This window comes from Microtus oregoni, unplaced genomic scaffold (assembly GCF_018167655.1).
Source record: "Microtus oregoni isolate MIOR12 unplaced genomic scaffold, Mior012 000016F_ref0000370, whole genome shotgun sequence".
NCBI lineage: Eukaryota > Metazoa > Chordata > Mammalia > Rodentia > Cricetidae > Microtus > Microtus oregoni.
This window is the reverse complement of record NW_024543075.1, coordinates 11,842,099-11,865,000: the sequence shown is the minus strand read 5'-3', so window position 1 is coordinate 11,865,000 and position 22,902 is coordinate 11,842,099. Positions and strand designations below refer to the sequence as shown.

Sequence of the window (22,902 nt, the reverse complement as noted above, 5' to 3'; positions counted from 1 at the left end):
AGGAGGCTTTTATCCTCTCAGGTCCCATCCCTCACCTCTACCTGTACAGTTAAAGCCAACACAGGATCCGCACTCTCCCACCCTGCAACTGACCTCTTCTGTAAAAGCACAATGGAGGTCTGTCTGAAAACGGGGGGGGGGGGGGGGGGGGGGGGGACGGGGGGGACGGGACCTTAAAACAGACAGTAATATAATCATTACCCAAGCTGGAGCAGAGCCAGGGCACCAGGGTAAACGAGTAATTTGTTAAGAGACACCTTCCAACAGGTCACCCGCAGTCAGGGTCCAACCTACTGTGTCCCCAGTCCCAGCTCTTTGAGGCTCATACCCCTCCCCAGCATAACTAAAGGGATTTCCCCGGCTCACAGGCCCACACCTGTTCTCCACAGGGTAGAAAGGGCTGCAGAACAGGAAGGTACTCTTTGAATGAAAGCCTGTTTTTCAGGAAAATCCCCACCATAAGGGGACCTTAGGTCCAGAGCTCCTGCCTTGGGTGCCTTTGAGGTGAGTTAATCACCACAGGGGAGGGGCGAGGCTCTGGATTTTTTTTTTTAGGACACACCCAACTTCGTGCCATTCCTTTTCAGTTCTGGTAGCCACTTTGAAAAGAAGACTAATCCTTTTGTTCTGGAGAATTCACTCAGATTCCTGACTAAGGCCAGCTTTACACAAATCCAAGGCTGTAACCTAGAACTTCCTTGAAAGAAGTTCGTACTGGTTTTACAGGAGTTGAGCAGAAAGATCCCATCCTCCAGGAGGGGAGGGGGTAGACCCCTGCCCAGCTTCCTCCAAGTATCTATGTGCAGAAATTGAGGAACAGTGGAGTGTCAGGTTCATGCCAATCAAGCCACCCCCCAAGGGTACTCCCTAGAATGGTAGTGCCTACTTTGAGACTTGAGACCATGCTCAAAATGGGAATTCAAGTCTTAACTACTGACAGAGTGAGTGCCAGCAGTTAGTTGTCATCCTGGGGGGCATAATTTTAGGGGAGTGGGGCAGACAGAGGTCCACAGTGAGTCTACAATCCAGAGAGAATTCTATCCACACAGCCACAAGCTCCCAGAGACCTCCCAGGCCTGAAGAGTCACTTTCCAATTACAGCGAAGAGTGGCTGAAGAGATGGTTCAATGGTTAAGAGGCTGTTCTTCCAAAGGACCTAGGTTCAGTTTCCAGCACGCACAGGTAATAAATCGCTACAAAACCTCATCCGTTAACTCCAGTTCCAGGGGGTCAGATGCCCTCTTCTGGCCTCTGCATGTACTGTGGGCACAGACTTTCATGCAGGCAAAACACCCATACACATGAAATAAAAATAAGTGTTATTTTTAAAGTACAGAGGAGACTGAGCAGCTGGAACCCTAGATACTCAGCCGACTGAAGCTGCAGAGTGAGTATTAGGGCCAGCCTGCGCATCTTAAGGAGAAAAGGGGTGTGTTTGCCTAGCTTGTGTTAGAGCTCCAGCACAAAAGTGCAATGAACCACCAGCAGGTGGTGATGCACACTTACACACTGATTCTCCCCCACCCCGCACCCACACAAATACATTGATTTAAAATGTTTTTAAGTGCAATAAACTTTTAAAGGCCTGGAGAGCCTACAGAAAGCCCTCCCTGTTTTAGACTGTGCTACTCTAACGAAACGATCATCCAAAGAACAAAATGAAAATAGGCCGAACGTCTCAGTTCCATGAGCTCTGGGAAACCTGTGTGGTGGAGGCAGGGTGAGATGGAATTATTTCTGTGATGTCTGTCTGAATTCTGGAAGAACATAGAACCTGCTCCTCCCCTCTGCTCTGAAGGCAGAGAGCAAAGGAGGGTGGGAGGAGGCTCCACCCAGGGAGAAGGAAGACCCTCCAACCAGGAAGTGTGAACTTTTCATACTTCAGGGTCCCAGCTCTGTGGGCAGATCATAGGCAAGTCACCTCAAAGCACTTCCTCGGTCAGCCATCATTCCACCCTGGGAGACTCAAAGGCTAGTGTAGACCAGTCACAGCAGATACAAGTGAGGATTCAACAGATATTCACTATCTAATTGTTACTCTACCAAAAGAAACAATGCTGCAAGGAGTTCTGAGGTTATGAAGTCTTCAAAGACAGAAGGCCAAGCATTCAGACTGTTTCACCAGGGATAACCCCCAATTCAAAAATCCTGCTGCCTCTTAATGCCCAGGCACCTCCAATCATAAACCTCGGGGCCCCAGAACTGCCACCATAATGAAACCCCAGCTGTTGGGGTAATGGTAGCAGACCTCGGTCCCGGCAGTTAACTTGTGTCAAGCCCTTTTTCCTGTTTGTGGTACAAATAAAACAGCACTGAAAAACACCACAAGCCCATTGTAAGCTTAGTGCCCCTGTGGGCGTTCGCCCTCAGGCAGTCTATCAATGAACCTCCCAGTAACCTCACTGGAGGAGCCAGAGACACCACGGTCCAAGTCCGGGACATTAAAAGGCCAGGATCACTGTGGGCAGAAGTGGGGTCAGGTCCTGCCATACACCTGGCTCAGTAGAGCTGAAGGTGGAGGCCCCATTGGGCGTCCCCCCCCCCAATGTCTCTCAAAGTCACTTGGCAGCACCATCCCCGCCAGGGAGGCCAGCTGGTGAGAGAGAAGCCAGCAGGATGAAGGAAGTGGGGGCTGGGAAACAGGGTCCACGTCCGTCACCTAAGGACTTCCCTGCTGTTCGGATTAGCAAGTGAAAGGCGTGGGCAAGGGTAGTTTTCCCGGTCTCAGGCGCCCCATCCCGGGCGCAGAGACGGGCGGGCGGGCCTCCAGGTGCACGCACCCCGGGGACGAGCAGCCACCTGTGTGCGATTCGGGTCCTGGGATCCCAGAAAGCCTAACCGTGAAGAGGCTCCCTCCCTCTTCCCCTGGGTCCCCAGCCAGACCCCGCCCCGTATGAGGGGCGGGGCCAGGTGTGGCCAAGGCCTTGCTCTCAGACCCAGCCCCTCTTCAACGCCTGGAAGGTCGCGCGGGACACCGGAAGTCGTCCCGGTGTCCGGCTGGGCACAAGGCAGAGTCCCGGGTGGCCCGATCCACCTCCCCAACTCTGCTGCAGGAACTAGGGGGAGAAAGAAAAAAAAAAAAACTCCTTTGTGACTTGGAGGAAGCGACTCAGTTGTTCTTTCTCACAAATACACAGAAATTACTGTATTTACCCAGTTCGCAGAAGCCTCGTTAAGATTAATGGCTGTAAACTTTTTAAGATTAAAAATATTCTTACTTGTAGACACTCATATACATACATGGATGGATGTCCGATGCACTCCATACCACTTTTCCCAAATGACTTTCATCACCAGTATCTGACCATGGCACCCACACGAGCCACCTGCTCCAGCCTCCCCCAAAAGGCAGGCAAGCTATCCAGCCAGCGGCACAGGCTGGTAGAACTTCTGAAGAAGGCTGGGAAAACAAAACTTTGAAAAATACCTGTCATCCACCACACTCGTCAAGAAAATGAAATGGCATCTTCCTAAGGAATCCTATTAGCCGCGGCCTCCACCTGGGCCTCCGGTGTTTGGAAACTAGTAGCCAAACTCGGACCCCAGTGGTCACTAAGTTTTGCCATTGCCGGCAGCCCTCCACGGTCCGGTCCCATCTGGTCTGCCAGCTCCAACAACGGCACCCCCTCTCTCGTGGAATTAGCTGGGTTCCTGAGTAATACCAGGCCACGTGATCGCCGAGGGCACTGTTGGGCTGGAAGTGGGGGTTGAGGGTTCAGAATGTTAACTTCTTTCCTTTAACCATCCCCTGAGACTTGGTTTTCAGAGCTCTCTCGGCCCTGCTCACCTGGCTTTTAGGTGGGACACCAGAGTTTCAGGGTGCGAGAGGCATTACTCCCACCTTTCCTCGGGCCCAGCTGGGTCGGAAACTACCGGGCAGACCATACTAAAGTTCTCCATCAGCAACTAGGGTTCACTTAAAGGGAAGGTGCCTCTTTCCAACAAGGCATTTTCACCTGCTCCTCCTACCCCTCCCAGTACTCTCCTCTGGGCTCTGAGACGAGGCACAGTAAATACACTTCCAGGTTCTATTATGCCTGCTTGCATCCATAAAGGTGTTTCTTTTTATAAACTGTCATAATAGGACCAAGAAGTACAACAAAGTACCCCACTAGGTCATAAGCCAGGTCTCTTAGTTCCTTCCAGACAAACTTCCTAGGATTCCATGACTCCAATAATGAAGGTTTTGTTTGTCCTGAGCTTGGTGAGATAGCTAGAGGCCAAATTTCAAGCGTGAGAGGAGCAGAGAGCCACAAAAAGGATGAACTTACAAGGCCTGGCGCTGTATTCCACATCCTCAGAGAGGGAGGGCCTCCCATAATACACAGAGCCACGGCCGCTCTCTTTCCTAGCAAAGTCTTTAAACCAGGCAATTTCAGTCTTGAGTCAGGATGTTGTAATGCAAGAAGCACACTTCTGCTGACCAGAATCCAGAAAAATAAATAAATAAATAAATAAAACCAACAACATAAACCAGGTGTGGTGGTACACTACATGGCACTGACCAGGAATGAATTCAAGCCTAGCCTGTGCTACAACATGAGCCAAGACCCCAAAATATAACAGGGCAAATAAAGTATATTTCCTTCTGTAGTTTACAAATAAAAAGGATTTTTATAAGCAGAATGAATAAAAAGCACCTCCCTCCCTTTACCAGGGCTTCTCCTGGCCACTGACCAAGGCAAAAAACGTAGCCACCAGGTATTGAGGGTTAACATCCCCACCACCACCACCCAGCTTAGGGGATGGGGGAAAAAGTGCTATTATTACTTTAGGACAGAAGTCATAATTCCCTATAAAACTAACATGCCTGCTGGCCCCATTAGTCAGAAGCCAACCGTTTTATCACAATTTCTATGGCATTTCAGTCCACTCTAGGAGTCATCTGTTCAATCTGAGTTAGGTCACAGCTAAAGCAGGGCATTTCTAAGCACCCACTAGAGACCTAGTTAGGTATGGATGGAAACTGCCAAGGGGCCTCCACGTTATGACGGCGCATTGCTAAACACCAAATAGAAGCAGCCCTGGGAATAGACAATTACCCACACGATTTCAGTTTGGATGGAGGCTTTTACGAGGTACCAGGAATGCCTGTCACCTGAGCCATCATGGGCCCCACATGGAAGTGGGAGGAGGGAAGGCTTTGAAAATGAAGAACGCAAGAAGACCTTAAGAAAGAATAGGAGCTACCAACGGGACCTACAGTGACTGTCCCTAAAGGCACAGGGAGGAATTAAAAATAAACACAGCTCCTTCCTGGGACTTCAGTGGCCTCCATGTCTGGCATATATATTGTTCTCCTAATACCAAATCTGAAAGGGGAGGGGGAAGAAGTTTGGATTCTTAACGCTTTTCTTGGAAAAGCTTCTATTTGCTCTTGTAATCTTTCCTAAAAAAGAATGCAGATTGCTAAGAAGCCAAAGCATGCATTCCCTAGGAGTCCAGTAGGACCACCTTCTAAGAAAAACTCAGGAAGGGAAGCTGGCCAAATTTCCATGCCTGACCAAGGCAGATGAATGCCAGGCTGGCTCCCATCTCGTTCCCTTCTCCTGCAGAAGGCAAAACTGCCCCCTTGGCTCCCATTGTCAGCATTCCACACCAACAATGGCCTGGCTCTCTCGCACTCTACACTCTATATTCATCTGTGAATCCCCCCTCTCCACAATGAGCACAGCCCTTCTTTTCATAGGAGAGGTTCTGAATGCCCAAGTGCAACCATAATTTAGGCCTCAGCATTAATAATGACATCTAAGAGCAAACTCCAGACTGGGCCCAAACAGTCATTTGTGACCATCATTAGCATCACACTGCTGGCTTTTGGATACTCTTCATTAAACCATGATCAAAAGAGCCACTGAAAACCTTTAAAAATGGCTCTGAAGTTTTTGGCGATTATTAAATATAATTTTCTAAACGAGGAGATAGGGCTTAAAAAAAACCTTTCATGACTCTATGACACATATTCCATTAAATCCAGACGGGGATAAAAATTAGCTTCAAAACATAGGGATGGGGAAAGCCTCAAGTTTCCCCTGCTTTCCAAGGGGGCTGTAACTTGAAATCGCAGCCGAAGTAAATAAGGACACGCTTACCAGCATATCCACAAGTTACCCACCAAGCATTCCTGTACCCCAAAAACTTTTCAGCACAAACTTCCCGAGCATCCCTGAGCTACTAGCTCACAGAAAGACTATTAGTAAGATATCCCAAGATGTCACCAAAAGGTGTCACCGCTATTAAAGACAAGGACTTTTTTGCAAAGGGTCAAAGTACAGTATTTTTTTTTCTTTTTGGTAGGAGCGGGGGTTTCTAGGCGTGGACCTGGCTGACCTTGAACTCAGAGACCCACCAGCCTCAGTTCAGTACTGGGATTAAAGGTGTGCACGACCACCGCCCAGCTCACTATACTTTTTAGAAGACTAAAAAAAAAGTGTGTTATCAGCTGGACATGGAAATTTAACTGAGTTGTTCATACCCAGCAAGATGGGCAGTATCCCTGCCCAACCCTGTGCTGTGTGAATGCTTACACTGCCATGTGGCCTGCACCAGGCACCTGCCACACTGGGCCTTCTGCTGTCAGCTGATAGATTATTACCAGTGGGACCCTGATTGAACTCACATACATGACAGTCCCTCTGTACTGAAGTGGCGGTGGTTAAAAAAAAAAAAAAAAGACAGCTGGGGCCACCATTCTAGCAATGCTGGAAACTCTTTAAATTTCTTTTTCCACTCAGTAAAAGCACTGAATATGGGGAAGGGGAAGGGAGATAACTTTGCCTTCCAAAATGACTCAGGACGCCAGGGTGGCACACACACCCCACAAGCAGCAGGAGCCCTCCCTGAAAGGTGTCCTTTTGGATGTCCTTTAAAAAAAATCAATAACAAGAATGGGAAAGGCAGGGTGTGGTGGCACAAGCCTTTAATCCCAGGATGTGGGGAGGAAAAAGCCAGCAGGTCTCTCTGTGAGTTCTAAGCCTGGTGACCTCTGTAACAGCATAACACCCAGGGCTATGTAGAGACCTTGGCTCAAAAAAAAAAAAAAAAAAAGGTTAACAAAACAAGCCATCCTGGACTCACTTTCCTTTACTGCTTTAAAGCTCTCTAGTGACAATATTTTTCTAAATTCAACACGTTGCTGGTTCAGTACACCAACGTTTACCGACTGCTTTCTCAGAACAAGGAAAAACGGTACGTGTAGGTTTTTCATAGTTTTTGCTGCTGCCACTTGTGTGTTGTGCTAATTCAATTTCTCTTTAAAGCACTTTCTAGACGTACAGGAGTAGCATTTCTGTTTGGAGCTTTTCAAGTCAAGAGTGAAGTTATTGATTATTCCCTGAAAGGGTAACGGATGGAGTAGTTAATAATTATTCCACCAGCAAGTTTTACTGTTTCATCTTGTGTACAAGAGCCACATTAACAACGCCAGGGAAAGCAAAGCACTCAGCGGGGACAGGAACAGGTGTGCCTGAGTCTTAAAAGGCCAAAATATTTCACAAAGTATGTCACCGGTGCTGGGTTTTGTTTTGTTTTTTTTTTTTTTACAGTGACAGTGTTTGTTTTTTTTGGTATCTAAACTTTTTAACTTTCTTAACTCTGAAGTGACACTCTTGCATTTTTCAATTTCTTCACTTAAGTTGACGACTAAATCCCACACAAACTGCAACTCAAGCTTAGCAAGGAAATGCATGTGAAGGACAAAGGCTTTTTTTTTAATCACAGCGAAGAAAAGGTAATTTACCCTGCCCCTCCCCCACAAGAACACCCATTCAAGGGCCAGTTTCAAAGCTCCCAAGTGAAACCGTAAATAACTCACGTGGTAGTGAGGTCCCCTCAGCAGGGCACACCACACTGCCCTCCACTCCCCCTTATTAACGTGCCATTACAAGGTGTGTGTGGAGGGAGGGTGGATATACGTACTCCTTGACCTTAGGTATCTTCCCCCAAATAAGAAACCAAAATACACCTTGTCAGGTTTGGAACTAGCTCCAAACCTGCTATCTTTTAATTCCCTCTAATATGGCTGCTTTCCACAGAGACGTACCCTGGTCCCCAACCCCTGGGGCACAGAAAAACCAATCAGTGTCATAAATCCCCCTAGCTTTCAACCCTCTCTCTTGAACTGGGGCGGTGGGGGAGGGGCGACCCAACATCAACACTTACACTAAACCCTTCAATGCTCTACAGAAATATGCTGGCTTATTTCCTTTGTTTGGTCATGTTATACTTGATCAAGTGTGAACGATTAAACTGGTTTCATTAAAGGCTAGTACATTCACGGCTAACATTAAACTTCAATGGCGACTATAAGCATATTTTGCAAGAGGGAGGACCTGCTTCTTGCTTGAAACCTACCAGCTCATTAACTTTTCTTTGGGGGGCTATAAAAAGGGCACTGGGGGTTTTTCCAGGAGTGTGTCAGAGCCAGACAAAAGGATATTCAACGTTTCAACTTTAAGATACAGTTGCTATTTAGAAAAGTAAAAAGGAAACCTTGTTTCTTTCATTAAAGTTGTTGGGGCCGAAAATGTTGAATTAGAATTTAAAATATTACTTTGTAATTGCTGTTAAAAAGTACTCTTTGAAATCAGGTGATTGGAAAAACAAGATCCTTTTAAAATCCCATTACTCAAGATGTAAAAGATGTATTTTGAAAAATGTTTCAAACCAGAACTCTCAGAAGCAGATGGAAACTAGTTCTTTAAGAATCTATCTGAAGGCAAACAGCAGCCCCAGGAGCCGAACGCGAGGTAACTCTAAACTGTCTTTGAACCCAGCACGAGGAGAGAAGGCGGTATCCATCTCCTTCGAAAAGAGGTCCCATAGTTGATGCATGCCGACAAAGTTTAAAAAAAGCAGAACCACTTTTGTAACCCCCCACCCCAATGCAATGTTTCCTCAAAAATCACCCACCTCAGATAAAAACGCTCACATCCCAAAGAATCGCAAATAAAGGTGTTGAGCATTTTAAATTTCCAACGTATCGAGTTCTCTTACCTACCCTTCAAGTCATTCACAACCGAGGACTAAGAAGATCCCCCCCATTTCTGATTTAAAAAAAAAAAAAAGAGGGCAAATATCCAGGAAGATCTATCTGTTTGCCAGAGGTTGGGGAGCCTGGCGTGGCAACGTAGGCCAGCAGTCTCCAAGCACGCAGAGATTTCATAAATTATTTCCCCGCTCCTCTACAAAACCCCAAACGTGGGGGTTCCCTGGAGCCAACTGCTGCTTGGACCGCCTCAGGGAAAAGTACGGGCTGGGGGCTGGGTAGGGGATACCACAAACACGCGCACAGTCGCACCCTTGGTGTCCGCGACCATCGTCGCCAGCGGAAAGCAAGCCACCGGGGGGAGTGTGTGCGCGCGAGTGTGTGCCCGCGGTGACCGCGCCGAGCTCTCGGGCCCGCGGCCTCCGAGCCCATGGGCGCAACATGGGCTGCAGGCGACCGGCCACGCCGCGGGGCCTCCCGCAGGAGCAAGGCCTGGGCGCGCCGGCACTCCCGCGCTGCCTAGCCCCGGTCGCCCGAGGCACTGGGGAGGGCGCGAGGCGGAGAAGAAAGGCTCTTCCCGCGAGTCGGTCCGGCTCCGCGGAGCATAACCATGAGCAGGAGGCGACCGAGATGGCCCGGCCGTACCCACGCCACGCTGGGTGCCTGGTGCCCAAGGCGCGCCCCAGTCAGCCCCTTCTACGAAAGTTTCTTTTTTGCTTCGCCCCACCCGAAAAGTGCGGCCCGGGCGAGGGCGCCGAGGACAGCCCGCGGAGGACGAGGAGGAAGTGGTGCCCGCGGGAGCGCGGCCGGGCAGAGGAAATGCCCGCGCCGCCCGCCCCCGCCCTTGCAGCCCGCCCCGGCCCCCCGCCCCGCCGCGACTTTGGCGGGCCGAGCCCCGCGCGCCACTGGCGGCGGCGGCGGCAGATGTGGCCCCGGCTGCCCCAACGAGCCAACAATGCCGGGCCGGCAAAACAAAAGGGATCCGCTTCGCCTCCTTCCCGGCCTCTCACTTACACTCTCGGGGAGCCGCGCGGGGTCCCGGGCCGACAGGGGCCGCGCCCCCAGGGGCCCAGAGCCACGCGCGCCCCGACTTGTCCCCGCCGACCCCGGTCTCTCCTCTCCCCACCCCCGCCCGCCCGCCTCATAGGCGCAAGGCCTGCCGCACCCCGGTATGCTCGGACTCCTGATCCCCAGGGATCCGGCCGTATTGTCCCCGCGGCGCGCCGCGCGCTCGTCCAAGATCGCCAGCGGCCCCCGCGCGCGTACCCACCGGGCTCCAGGAGAAAGCCGGGGGCGCCTAGGAAACCGTCGCCAGACGCCGCCGCCGCTGCCCTCCGGACGCCGCTGCGCTCTGGGTTTTTCTTTCCTTTTTTTTTTTTCCAATCCTGATGGGAAGGAAGGTGACCGCCTACTTCGCATTCATCAACTCTCATCACAACAACAAAAATCCTGGCGCAAAGGGCGGGCAGCAGGCGCAATCGGTAGCGAGGGGCGGCGGGCAATATCTCCCCCCCAGGCGGGCGTCCACCTCCGAGCGCGGCGTGCGGATACGGGGCCGGGGGCGCTGACCAAAGATGTCCTCGGATGCTGGCTGGCCCGGTGTCCTTCGCCCTCCTCCTCCTCCCGGAGTGGCGCAGTGAGGCGCGGGCACGGCGCCCCAGCCAGCGGCCGCAGGTGAGGCGGGGGCGGCAGCAGCCCCAGCCCTCCCCGAGGACCCCCCCTTACCTCGTCCTGGGTCGCCGGCGTCCACGGAGAAGGGCGCCCACCCGGGAGGCGGCGGCGGTAGCGGCGGCTCCCGCCCCTCCCACCCCACCCGGCGGCGGCGGTGGTGGTGGTGGCGCTGGCGGTGAGGCCCCCCCCCTCAGCGCGGCATGGCTCCCAGCTTGGTCTCCCGCTCCTCTGGCCGCCGCTGGCTCCTCTGGTCAGCTCCCGAGCCACCTTAAAATGACACACGCACACAGAGACACACACACAAAAACTTAATCTCTCCAGCTCTGCGCCCCACCCCCTCCCGCCCTCCCCTCCCTTCCTTTCCCTTCCCTTCCCTCCCTTCCTTCCCTTCCCTTCCTCCTCCTCCCGTCGCCGCCGAGCCTCTTCCTACTTCCCCACCCACCCCACCCCCTTCCCCCGCCCACCGGCTCCCAACCACCCCCCCCCCCATCCCGGCCGCGCGTCCTCTCGCCGGCCCGCGGCCAGGCAGGGTCTGCGCTGGGGGTCCCCGGCCCGCGCTGCGCCGCGCTCACCCCCCAGAGGATGCTGGCTGCAACTTGGATCCGGGGAGGGAAGGTCCTAGAAGCAGAGCGCCTCCCGGCTATTTGCTCTTCTTTATTTGTTTTCTCCTCCCGGGAAGGAGGAGGAAAGCGCAGAGAAAAGGAAAGGGAAGGACGGAAGCGGCGCGGGCCGCTGCTCCGGTGCCCTCTGGCTGAGCAGGAGCGAGGCGGGAGGCGAGGTGAGGGTCCTTGCCCGCTGGCTTTTTTTTTTTTCCAAAGGCGGGGTCTCTCTTTGCAAACCAATGACACAACCCCACATGGTCCGGTCTCGCCCCTACAGATACTTCTCACTACAAATCGGCTCTCTCCAGGGATTAGCGGCTACGCGAAAGTGCACACTGGCGCAGCGGGCAGCCAAGGGGGCCGGGCAAGGCAGACACTCCCCGGCCCAACCCCACGCCACCCTAGAGGCTCTGGGGAGGCGCGGGGGTCCCGAAGCCGGTGCGGTGACTCCACCCGCCCTCGCTTTCCTTCCTCCTCCGCCCCTTCCACGTGGGGCCCGCCACGTGGGGAGACGCGAGCTCCGGCGGGCCTCGCCGCGGTCCCTAGGGTGGCCCCGGCTCGGTAGGGCCCCCACCACGCCCGCGCAGCCGACCTGCCCTCTACTCGGCCCCGAGGCTCCAACTTCCTCTTGGGCCCTGCGCAGGCCACCGGTGCCGTCCCAGGCCCGCGAGGTCAGGCGCGGGCCGGCCACAGGGGGCACTTGCGTTCCCCGATCCCAGATCAGGGAGACCATGCCGGCTGTGGGTGCGCGCGGAGACCGATCTGTGTACTGGAACTTATCGCGGTGTGTTCGCTACGAGAAGCCAAATGTTTTTACACATTTAAAAATTTTGTCTTTCTGCTGTCTGGATGTCGCTGGGGCTGTTTTGAAAGCCTTGCCTTGGGTCGGATCCCCAGCCTCTCTGAGGCCTTGGGGTCCCGAGGGTCGTTTTGCGCGGTGCCCTTTCACGAGTCCACAAGTGTCTCGGTGTTCTGCGATTGGAATCTGGACTCCCAACGAGGATGGGGCACTGCGGCCGCGAGAACCTAGACAACATCTGGGCTGGATTCCTTGGCCATGACCCGCGACACCCGAGCGCTATCCCCGGAAGGGAGCCAGCTCCTTGCGCCCAGGGCCTCCCAAGACTTTTGGCGCGCGGCTTCTAAGGAGCCCTGTGGCGCTGAGCAGAGCCCTTGGGTGCAATTGTTTTTCAATCTTTTGGGGTGCTAGCGATTGAATTGAGGTGTTGGGTTGTACGTTCGAGAGGAGGGGGTCTAATGTCACAACTTTGAAGGTCACAGGGACCGCCATTCAGAAAACCACTTCTAGCGGTGTGGCCTACGGACCGGAGAAATTTATAGCGGACGTGGGCCGCGTGAGGCCTCTGAGTCCTTGAACCCAGCGCTGTGCGTCCTGGAGAGCACTTTATCTCGACCTGTTTGCTAAAGTGCACACCCAGATGCCGCCCGCAAGACCGGCATTGTAGGGTTTCTATGATTGTTTTATAGTCCTACTGGTTTTTAAACTAGTTTACAAACCTTTTCTGAATGGCAGTGCAGGAAAGGTCCCTTTCAAACATACCTGTCTTGGTTTTATGTGCCCCTAATAGGCCTGGGGCTGGTCAGTCACGAAGTAACTCACCATCCCGATGTTCGGTGAGAGAATTCACAGGTGTGCACCCACCCCTCACCCCTCCGTCTTCCAGGGCTTTGTGTTCTCAGGGATTCCTCTAAAGAGTTCACTGCTATCTCCAGCAGCTTCACTTCAAGGTTGTGGGGCCCAAGACCTGCTTGTAAACTGACCTTGCGGCATACCCCAGGCTTCTGTGCCACCAGTTCCTGCCTTGTGAGTTGCTTGGTCCTATGGTCGTGAAAGCTCCTGCTTCTTTGTTTCTCAGATCTTTGCCCTCGGTGGTCTTTTATTCTTCCCGAGAAACCGTGGCCCGCTGGCTTTTCCTATTGCTTGCTCAGCTTTCCTCCAGTCTAATTTTGAATTCCATTTTAATACTATGGTGGACCCTGCGGGCTAGCTGAGTCTGCAAAGGAACTGCCAAGCCCAAGGATCTGAGTTCAATCCCCAATGCCTAGTGAAAGGAAAAGGAAAGAGTGGACAAAGTTGTCCTCAGACCCCTGCACATGTATCACAATTCACACAACCAAAGGAAAACACGACCCTCTTAAGATTTCAGAACTAAGCCGGGCGGTGGTGGCGCACGCCTTTAATCCCAGCACTTGGGAGGCAGAGGCAGGCGGATCTCTGTGAGTTCGAGGCCAGCCTGGTCTACAAGAGCTAGTTCCAGGACAGGCTCCAAAACCACAGTGAAACCCTGTCTCGAAAAACTAAAAAAAAAAAAAAAAAAAAAAAAAAAAAAAAAAAAAAAAAGATTTCAGAACTAAAAATTATTCCAAACTTCTGCCTGACAGCCTGCTTTTTAAAATATGAAGCCCAGGCAGGGGGAAGCAGCGCAATGGGCAGAACACTTAGATGAGGTCCCAGGTTCATCCCTTGCTCCTTGGAACAGGCGAATCTGGCAGCCACCTAGATGGTGTTGACACAGGTAATACTTTGGCGCTGGCACAATGGCTCGGTGTGTAAAGCACTTGCCCCTGAGCCTGGCAACCTAGAAAGGGCAAACTGACTCCTCCAGGCTGTCCTCTGGTCACCATGCATGTATCATGAATGACATGCCCACCACACAAAATAAAAATAAACAAAAACCCAGTGCTGGAGAGATGGCTTCGCAGCTAAGAGCACTTGCTTCTCTTCCAGAGGGATCTGATCTCAGTTCCCAGTAACCACATAGGGTGGCTCACAGCCACTCCCAACTCCAGCTCTGAGGGATCCGATGCCCTCTTCTGATCTACAAGGGTGCCCACGTGCGTGTGCATACATACACACTCAAATAAAAATCTTTAAATGTTAAATTATTTATTAACATGTGTTGGTATTTTGACCTGTGTGTGTGTCTGTGTGAGGGAGTCCGATCCACTGGAACTTGAGTTGTGAGCTGCCATGTAGGCGCTGGGAATTGAACCAGGGTCCTTTGAAAGAGCAGCCCAATGCTCTTAGCCGCTAAGCCATCTCTCTAGCCCCTTTTAAATTTTGAAAATATAAAGAGACTCTAATAGATACTTCTGTGAGGATGATGTGCGAATGGCCAAGAAGCATGCTCTCAAAATGTTCAGCCTCAGTCACTAGGGAACTACAAATGAAAACCACAGTAAGATAGCACTAATTATCCACTGGCGTGACTGTCATCAGCAGAAGGGGAAATGATGTGGAGAAATGGGAGCCCTTGTGCAGTGCTGATGGGGGTGTGACTGGTTCCCCACGGTGGGAGTGGCAGCTCCTCAGAAAGTTAACGTAGAATTGCTATATGGTCCAGCAATGTCATCTCTGATTACTGGTCCCCAACGAACTGAAAGTAGAAGCTTAAATGGTTGTGAATATACCCATATTCATAGTAACATTATCTCCAACAAGCAAAAGGTGAAAACAGCACAGTGTCTATCAGTGACAGATGAATAAATGAAATACGGACTATTTATTATTCAGCCTTTAAAAAACAAATAAAGGGCCATGTGGGGTGCTGCACACCTTTAGCCCCAGCACGTGGAGAGCAGAGTTAGGTGGATCCCAGTGAGTACAAGGCTATCCTGGTCTACATAATGAGTTCCAGGACAGCCAGGAACACATAGTGGGACCCTGTCTCAAACCAAGGAATAAAGGGCTAGGGAGATGGCACAGTGGGTAAGAACACTTGCTTCACACATGTGAACACCTGAGTTCAGATCCAAAGCACCCAGATAGAAAGCCAGGATAGCTGCCTAGCACTGGAGTGGGGTATAGTGGCGCGAGAGATGAGAGAGTGACTAGGGCTTGATAACCAGCTAGTCTAGGAGAAAAAAAAAATGCCCCCACTTCAGTAAAAGTGGAGAGTGACCGAGCAGGACACCCTCATCCTCTCCTGGCCTATGCAGTTGCGTGGGCATGCCCAGCTGTACACACACACACATGCATGCACCTCACTAAAAAGAGGAAATTCTGAATTGTCATAGTATAGATAAATGTTGAAAAAAAGGCTTAGTGAAGCAAAGGACAAATAATGTTTAACTCCGTTTACACGTAGTAAGTAAAGAAGCAAAATCAGAAAAAGCAGAGCAGTGGCAACTGGGAACTGAAAGGAAACAGCGTTGGCATTATTGTTCAGCATGTGAGGCACTTGCAGCCCTGCAAGCCTGGGGACCTGGGCTGGAGCCCCAGCACCACATGCATACACACTGGAAATTACAATAAAAATTTTTTTTTTACAGGGCAGGAAAGACAAAGGCAGATGTGGCTCACATGTGCAGTTCTAGCTGGGGCAGGAGGTTTGCCATGAATTCTAGTCCATCCTGAGTGGCAGAGTGAGACACTGCTGTGAAATGGGAAAAAGAAGGTGAGTCCCAGACTCGGGAGGCAGAGGCAGGCGGATCTCTGTGAGTTCGAGACCAGCCTGGTCTACAAGAGCTAGTTCCAGGACAGGCTCCAAAACCCTGTCTCGAAAAACCAAAAAAAAAAAAAAAAAAAAAAAAAAAAAAAAAAAAGAAGAAGAAGAAGAAGGTGAGGAGACAAAGTTAGGTACGGAAGGGTGGCTCCCCAGGTGCAGTTTCTGCACACTGGCAAAGTCGTGCTGATGAGAAAGCCAGAGGTGAATTCTGACAGACTGGAAATAAGAGCTCCGTGTGCTTTCATATTTAAAAGGAAGTAACATGAGTTCACAAAGGTTACAGCAAACATTTTTTTTCCCTCATAGTATTTATGAGCAGGCTAGGCTGGTGGCTCACAGTTGTTAAGTCCAGCGCTTGAGAGATTGGAGCAAGGAATGACTGTAGGTTGGGCACCAGCCTGGCCTTCCAGACAAGCAAGGACTGGAAAGTAAGATCTTGCCTCAATAGGCAGACTCTCTATTCTCTTTTGCCTAATGGTCTGAGTTAAATCAAGAGTGTTGCTTTTTCTCGGGCCATGCCATTAACCAAGCTTCTGAGGACTTGTAATGCCCAAGGGCACTGGGTATACTGTGGGCTTCAGCTCTTTTGCCAAGGATTCTCCAATCCCCTGGCTTCCATCTTTCCTGGTTGACCTCCACCTTTCCTGGTTGGTTGCACGTGGTTCAGACTCTCCCTCCAAAGTTTCTTTCCTTGTTACAGGGATATCCATTCCCTCTTCTTTTTGGGGCTCAGGAGAAAGCGTTCTAGCTTTGCATGAAGAGGTCTGGTCTGGTAGAGACGCATGGCTCCAAGATGAAGGCAGGTGTGCCTGGACTAGGTGGAAGGAAGCATTGTGCCTGCTGCTGTCACCAACACCGCTGGTGGTGCCATCTTCTTATTCTGCAGTGCCTATTCTATTCCTTCTAACCTTGGGGTCCATCTGGCCTCAATGAAAGGGAGTGGGGATAGGATGTTCTCACGGTTTGCCATTAGATCATGCTTTTGCATTCCCTGCTGGTATCCAAGGGAAGGAGGGGCAGTGAGCACTGGGCTAGACTCGTCAACACCTGGCATAAAAGGAGGTGGTGCACACTTATAATCCCACACTCCTCTAGACCACAGGCAGGAGGATCAGAAGTTCAAGGTCATCTTTAGCTGCATAGGGAATTCAAACCCAGCCTAGGCTACCTAAGACACTGACAAAAAATAAAAAAATAAAAACAACCAGCTGGGCCGTGGTGGTGCATGTCTTTAATCCCAGTACATGGGAGGCAGAGGCAGGTGAATCTATGTGAGTTCGAGGCTAGCCGGGCTTACAGAGCTAGTTCCAGGACAGGCGCCAAAGCTACACAGATAAACCCTTGGGGGGGGGGGGGGGATCAAAACAATTAAAACCAGTCACCTGCTGGCGAATGTTGGTAACCTCTGTTCTGTGTTGCTGCCTACAAGAGAACAAAGTGCAGATGGGGTTGACTCCAGCAGTCGAGAGGCACCAGCAGGCTGATTTCAGTGAGTCAGAGGCAAGTCTAGCCTACTTAGTGAGTTCCAGGTCAACCGAATCTATGTAGCAATAGATTTGTCTCAAAAACAAAAGCAAACGAAACAAAGGGCATCTCTCTTGAAGAGTTAATGAATTTGCTTTCTAACAGATCCTTCACCCAGATTCATTGTTACCTGGACTCACAGGAAGTTCAAAATTAAATTCATTGCCTAAGGATGCCAGCCATTCTATTACTATTTTCTCCTTCCTTCCCTTCCTCCCTCCCTCCCTCCCTCCCTTCTTTCTTTCTATCTTTTTCTTTCCATCTGTCTGTCTTTAATCCTTTCTTTTTCTTTTCTATTTATTATTATTATTGGCTTTAGTTTTTTGCACTGATTGTACTGGAACTCACTCTGTAGACCAAGCTGGCTTTGAAATCAGAGATCCGATCCGTCTGCCTCTGCCTCCCAAGTACCAGAATTAAAACCAGAATTAAAGGCATATCCCACCACCACCCGCCTTCTAGTACTATTTTCTTTCTTTCTTTCTTTTTTTTTTTTTCGAGACAGGGTTTCCCTGTGGCTTTGGAGCCTGTCCTGGAACTAGCTCTGTAGACCAGGCTGGTCTCGAACTCACAGAGATCCGACTGCCTCTGCCTCCCGAGTGCTGGGATTAAAGGCGTGCGCCACCATCGCCCGGCTCTAGTACTATTTTCAATGAAGCCACAAACCCTTTCTGTACTTGCTGTGGGAGAGGGATGGTTAGTGGTGTTTGAAAAGGCATTGTAAATACACAATTGTAATATACATTGTAATATACAATTATATTTAGAAAAAATAACTTTTTTAGGGGGCAGCACTAAAGTATGATCTCATGTTGCTCAGGCAGCCCAGCCCAGGCTTCCAGGGACTCTTATATTTTCTCTTCTCTTCCTGCTATAGCAGCACCAGGATTACAGACACACTACCACGTCTGGCTGTTTTCTGAGGCTGCTGGGGATCTGAACTCATGTCTTCACATTTGTGCTTTACCTACTGAGCCTTCTCCCCAGTTCCCAGTGGTTTGCAAGCATGAAATACTAGGATGATTTCATCTGTTAGTAGGTCTGGCCCCTCAGAGGCACTTGGGATATTGCTTGGATGGGTGGGTGGGTGGGAGGGTTAATGGATGTGTGGGTATGGGAAAAGGCAGAGGGATAGACAAATGAGTGGATGGATGGATGGATGGATGGATAGATGGATGATGCATGGGTAAAAGGTTAGAGGAGCGGGTGGGTAGATGGGTAAGTGGATGGATGAGTGAATGGGCTGGATGGGTAGATGGACGTTTGGAAAGATAGATTGGGTAAAAGGGTATATCACTCATTGAATGTGAGATCCAAACCAGGCAGGCAGTGGTGGCGCATGCCTTTAATCCCAGAACTCGATAGGCAGAGGCAAGCGAATCTCTGTGAGTTCGAGGCCAGCCTGGTCTACAGAGCGAGTTCCAGGACTGGCTTCTTAGCTACTGAGAAACCCTGTCTCAAAAAAACAAAAAGAAAAAAAAATCCATAAGATCCAAGTTATTAAAAAAATCATATATGGGGCTGGAGAGATGGCTCAGAGGTTAAGAGCATTGCCTGCTCTTGCAAAGGTCCTGAATTCAATTCCCAGCAACCACATGGTGGCTCACAACCATCTGTAATGGGGTCTGGTGCCCTCTTCTGGCCTGCAGGCATACACACAGATAGAGTATTGTATACATAATAAATAAATAAAAATAAATATTAAGATGTAAAAAAAATCATATATGGAAGGATATCCAAGTTATTCAGCACATACTACATAAATTATTTGTAAATAAAAACAAACACACAGGCCAGGTGTGGCGGTGGTGCACATCTTCAATCCCAGCACTCTGGAGGCAGAGGCAGGTGGATCTCTGTGAGTTCAAGACCAACCTGTTCTACAGAGTGAGTTCTAGAACAGCCAAGATTACATAGAGAAACCCTGTCTCAAAAAACCAAAAGCAAACAAACAAAAAACAACCACGCAGATCCACGGACATGAATGAATCTGTAGTGTAACTTGCAGAAAAATAGACGCACTGAAACACTGCTATATAACACAGCACATTGGTGGACCTTGCCAGCTCTGTGTCGGACCCAGGCTGGACTCTCTTTCTTTCTTTCTTTCTTTCTTTCTTTCTTTCTTTCTTCAGTCGGGGAGGGGTAGAGAAAAGGTTTCTCTGTGCAGCCCTGGTTGCCCTGGAACTCACTCTGTAGACCAGGCCGGCCTCAAACTCAGAGATCTTAAGGGCAGGCTAGTACAGATGCCTGCATGCATCCTAACACGTGAGACTTAGTAATGCATGCTTCAGAAGGTCCCCATTTGATTCTGCTGTTGCCGGGACTCGGTCTCACGTAGCCTAGGCCGGCCTTTAATTTGCTGTGTGGCTGAGGATGAACTCTGAATTCTGATCTTCCTGCCTCTACCACCCCCTAGTGCTGGGATTATAGGCATAAACCACCATAACCAGTTTATGCAGTGCTGGGCTTGGACTCAGGTTGATTGGCAAACAGTCTACCAACTGAGCTACATTCCTAACCCCTAAATTGTTTTGTTATTTTTAAAGATTTATTTGTATTTATGTGTACAATGTTTTGCCTGTATACCGTGTATATGACTAGTTTCCATGGGGGCCAGAAAAAGGTGCTGGATCCCTAGGAGGTGTTAGCTACCTTGTGAGTGCTGGGAATTGAACCCGGGTCCTATTGGGAGGGTAGCCAGTGCTCTTAACTGCAGAGCCATCTCTCCAGCTCCCTAAAATTCTTTTTCTTTCTTTCTTTTTCTTCCCTTTTATTTTTTGTTTTTGTTTTTGTTTTTGTGTTTGTTTGTTTTTTGAGACAGGATTTCTCTGTGTTACAGTCCTGGCTGTCCTGCAACTTGCTTTGTAGTCAAACTCACTGGGATCTGCCTGCCTCTGTCTCCCAAGTGCTGGGATTAAAGGCATGCGCCACCAGCACCTGGCACCCCTATAGTTCTTGATGCATTTGAAGAAGAATTATTCATGTCTACTTTCTGAGTACTGGGATGACAGGCCTGTGCCACCATGTCTAGTTTAGAGCATGAAGTGTTTTGCCTAAGATCCCTCAGCCACAGAGGGTAGACCTGGTATGGAAAGAAGTCCTTAATCTTTTCAAGTTCTTGCACCTCAGCTGGTTTGAGAATTGAGTTTAAATACTAGATAAAGTAGACTTCTGAATGCCTTTCTTGGTGTCCCATAGAGACAAAGTTTCTCTGTGTAATAGCTCTGCCTGTCCTGAAACTTGCTCTGTAGACCAGGCTGGCCTTGAACTCATAGAGATCCACCTGCCTCTGGAACTCATAGAGATCCACCTGCCTCTGTCTCCCATGTGCTAGGATTAAAGGCATGCGCCACCACCCAGCAGCCTTGTGCCTTCTTACTTTTCTTTTTTTTTTTTTTTTTTTTTTGATTTTTCGAGACAGGGTTTCTCCGTAGCTTTTGGTTCCTGTCCTGGAACTAGCTCTTGTAGACCAGGCTGGTCTCGAACTTCCAGAGATCCGCCTGCCTCTGCCTCCCGAGTGCTGGGATTAAAGGCGTGTGCCACCACCGCCCGGCTCTTCTTACTTTTCTTTGCAAGATGTAGGTGGCTCTAGTTCTGAGCCAAGAGTTCAGGAATGGAGTTGCCTTTCTCCAGGCTCCATAGAAAGTACTGCCTGGGCAAGAGGAAAAATGCAAAGTCAGCAATCTGAAAGCATATTCCCCTGTCCTCCTCTCCTTGTTTGTTGGCGTTTTGTCTGTATGTATGCATGCGCACTACATGCACGACTGGTGCCTGTCTACAGGTATATATGCACACCATGTAGATGCTTGGTGTCTGTGGAGGTCAAAAGAGTGTGCCAGGTCCTCTAGAACCGGAGTTACAGATGTTTATAAACTGCCATGTGGCTGGAACCTTGGTCCTCTGTGAAAGCAACAAGTGCTCCTAACCATTGAGCCTTCTCTTTGGCCTCCTCATTTTTAAGCACATTTCTTAATAGGCTGACTTGGATTTCTGATTCTTCTGCTTCCACATCCCAAGAGCAGGGATTCCAATGAGTTTGCTGCTAAGTCTGATTTGTGTGGTGCATGCTAGCTATGCATTCTGGCCACTGAGCTACAGCCCCAGTCCCCAGACCATTCATTTCAAATTTCCTATGAATGGAAAAAAAGACATTATAAGATAAATGTAGCATTTGGACAGACATGTATTGAATAAGGCAGCAGAAGCTGAGCCCATGCTAAGTACCAACTGCTTGTCAGGTCTGTGAGCATGGATGTCAGAGGGGACGGGCAGGAAAGTTGAACCTCCGTGTTCACACAGAACTGAGGTTTTGGGGGAAACCCTTGCACAATAATTGAGTACTGTGAGCTGGGCATGGTGTTCCACGCCTTTCATCCCAGCACTTGGGAGGCAGAGGCAAGCGGGTCTCAGTAAATTTGAGGTCAGTGGGTCTGCATAGTGAGTTCCAAGACAGCCACGACTATATAAAGAGTCTCAAAAAAAAAACAAAAACAATTTGAATGTTGTGTAATTTAGGTTCCAGGTGATTCTCAGCTATTACATACAAGTCCCAGTGTCAGTCTGGGGTCTCCTTAGCTGAGAAACAACATCCACCTCTCCAAATCCATTCCTACTGCAGAGGAACGCTGTACAAACTAGGCTCCAGCTGGTAATGCCACCATTCACTGCATGTGTGAAGCATCAGCATGGCGTGGGGTGCACGGTGCTTAGAGCAAGCTCCCCTGGGCTCTGCCTACGTAAGTGCACGGAGCCCCATTCTTAGAAATACCCCATGTTTGCTTTAATGCCCTGCAACTACTGTCTTGAAATTCTTAGTCCAACCGTGGTAATTCCCCCACATGGGGGGCAGAAGCAGCCACATAAATGTGAGGCTAACCTAGACTACATGGCAAATAGAAGGATGACCGGGGCTACTTAGGGAGAGCCTGTCTCAATATTTCCCTCCGAGACAAAAATGATTGATAGTTACTAAGAAGAGTCTTGTCTTTTCTTTCGCTGTTGACTCTGTAACTCTGTGGCTGCTGCTCCCCTCCGTAACTGTCTGGCCCTACCTGTGATCTCCGCAGCAGGTGCAGTGAACAGCTGGGTGGACGCTCACCCCCTTCACACCTCAGCAGATACCTGTAGCATAGGGTAGCCCCACATTCTACGTTTGGCTTTATCCACCTCCAGTGCCAGATGATGCCACCCACTCACCCCTCTGACTGTCTTGAAGCACAGGGAGGTAATGGATAGGAGGGAAGCCTGTGAGAAAAGGTGTGTTCTGGAATGTGTTCTGTGCACTTCTCAGAACTCTCGGCATAGTCTAGTCCTAGGGTCCTTGTGCTTATTCCTGGGTAACGAGGTAGCAAAACCGTGTGCCTAAATCAACAGATCTTTATTATCTTCCAGTTCCTGAAGCAAGAAACACTGTCGGAGGTCTCTATGGTTCTCCTTTTGAAAGCCCAGGGAAGATCTTTCCTGCCTCCGTCCATCCGTCCGCCGTGCCCTTGCAGCCTGTGGACACACTGTTCTAGTACCTGCCTGTGTCACGTGACCACTTACCTGGGTTTGTGTCGGCGTCTTGTTTTTCTCCCCTTAGATGATCACCAGTTCCAGCTTGAGGTTCCCTACTAATTCAGAAATACCTCACCTGAACTTGGTTACT

The 22,902-nt window shown here is 50.1% G+C and overlaps 2 protein-coding genes across 7 annotated transcripts in view; one reads left to right on the top strand and one right to left on the bottom strand.

Annotated features, from left to right (window-relative positions):
• The window catches only part of Ctbp2 (C-terminal binding protein 2), a 133,666-nt gene extending 122,302 nt beyond the window's left edge, over window positions 1-11,364 (bottom strand). For 2 of the 5 annotated variants that reach the window (XM_041666996.1, XM_041667000.1), the window contains exons 1-2: window positions 11,230-11,364; window positions 10,712-10,924 (exon numbers count right to left, since the gene is read on the bottom strand). The gene's annotated coding sequence lies outside the window, so the exon portion shown is untranslated. Of the gene's footprint in view, window positions 1-4,271; window positions 4,295-10,256; window positions 10,456-10,711; window positions 10,968-11,229 lie in introns of those variants that run through there. The other 3 variants (XM_041666997.1, XM_041666998.1, XM_041666999.1) reach the window with 3 other exon arrangements.
• LOC121457926 lies at window positions 10,455-13,253 on the top strand. Of its 2 annotated transcripts, XM_041667003.1 has the most exons (3): window positions 10,455-10,660; window positions 11,337-11,435; window positions 11,537-13,253. In XM_041667003.1, exons 1-3 carry the CDS (start codon window positions 10,571-10,573, stop codon window positions 11,822-11,824), a joined length of 477 nt encoding a protein of 158 aa, XP_041522937.1. In that variant the 5' UTR covers window positions 10,455-10,570; the 3' UTR covers window positions 11,825-13,253. The 2 variants fall into 2 exon arrangements, with proteins under 2 accessions (XP_041522937.1, XP_041522936.1); XM_041667002.1 differs by having other exon boundaries at window positions 11,337-13,253.
• Window positions 13,254-22,902: the final 9,649 nt, after the last annotated feature.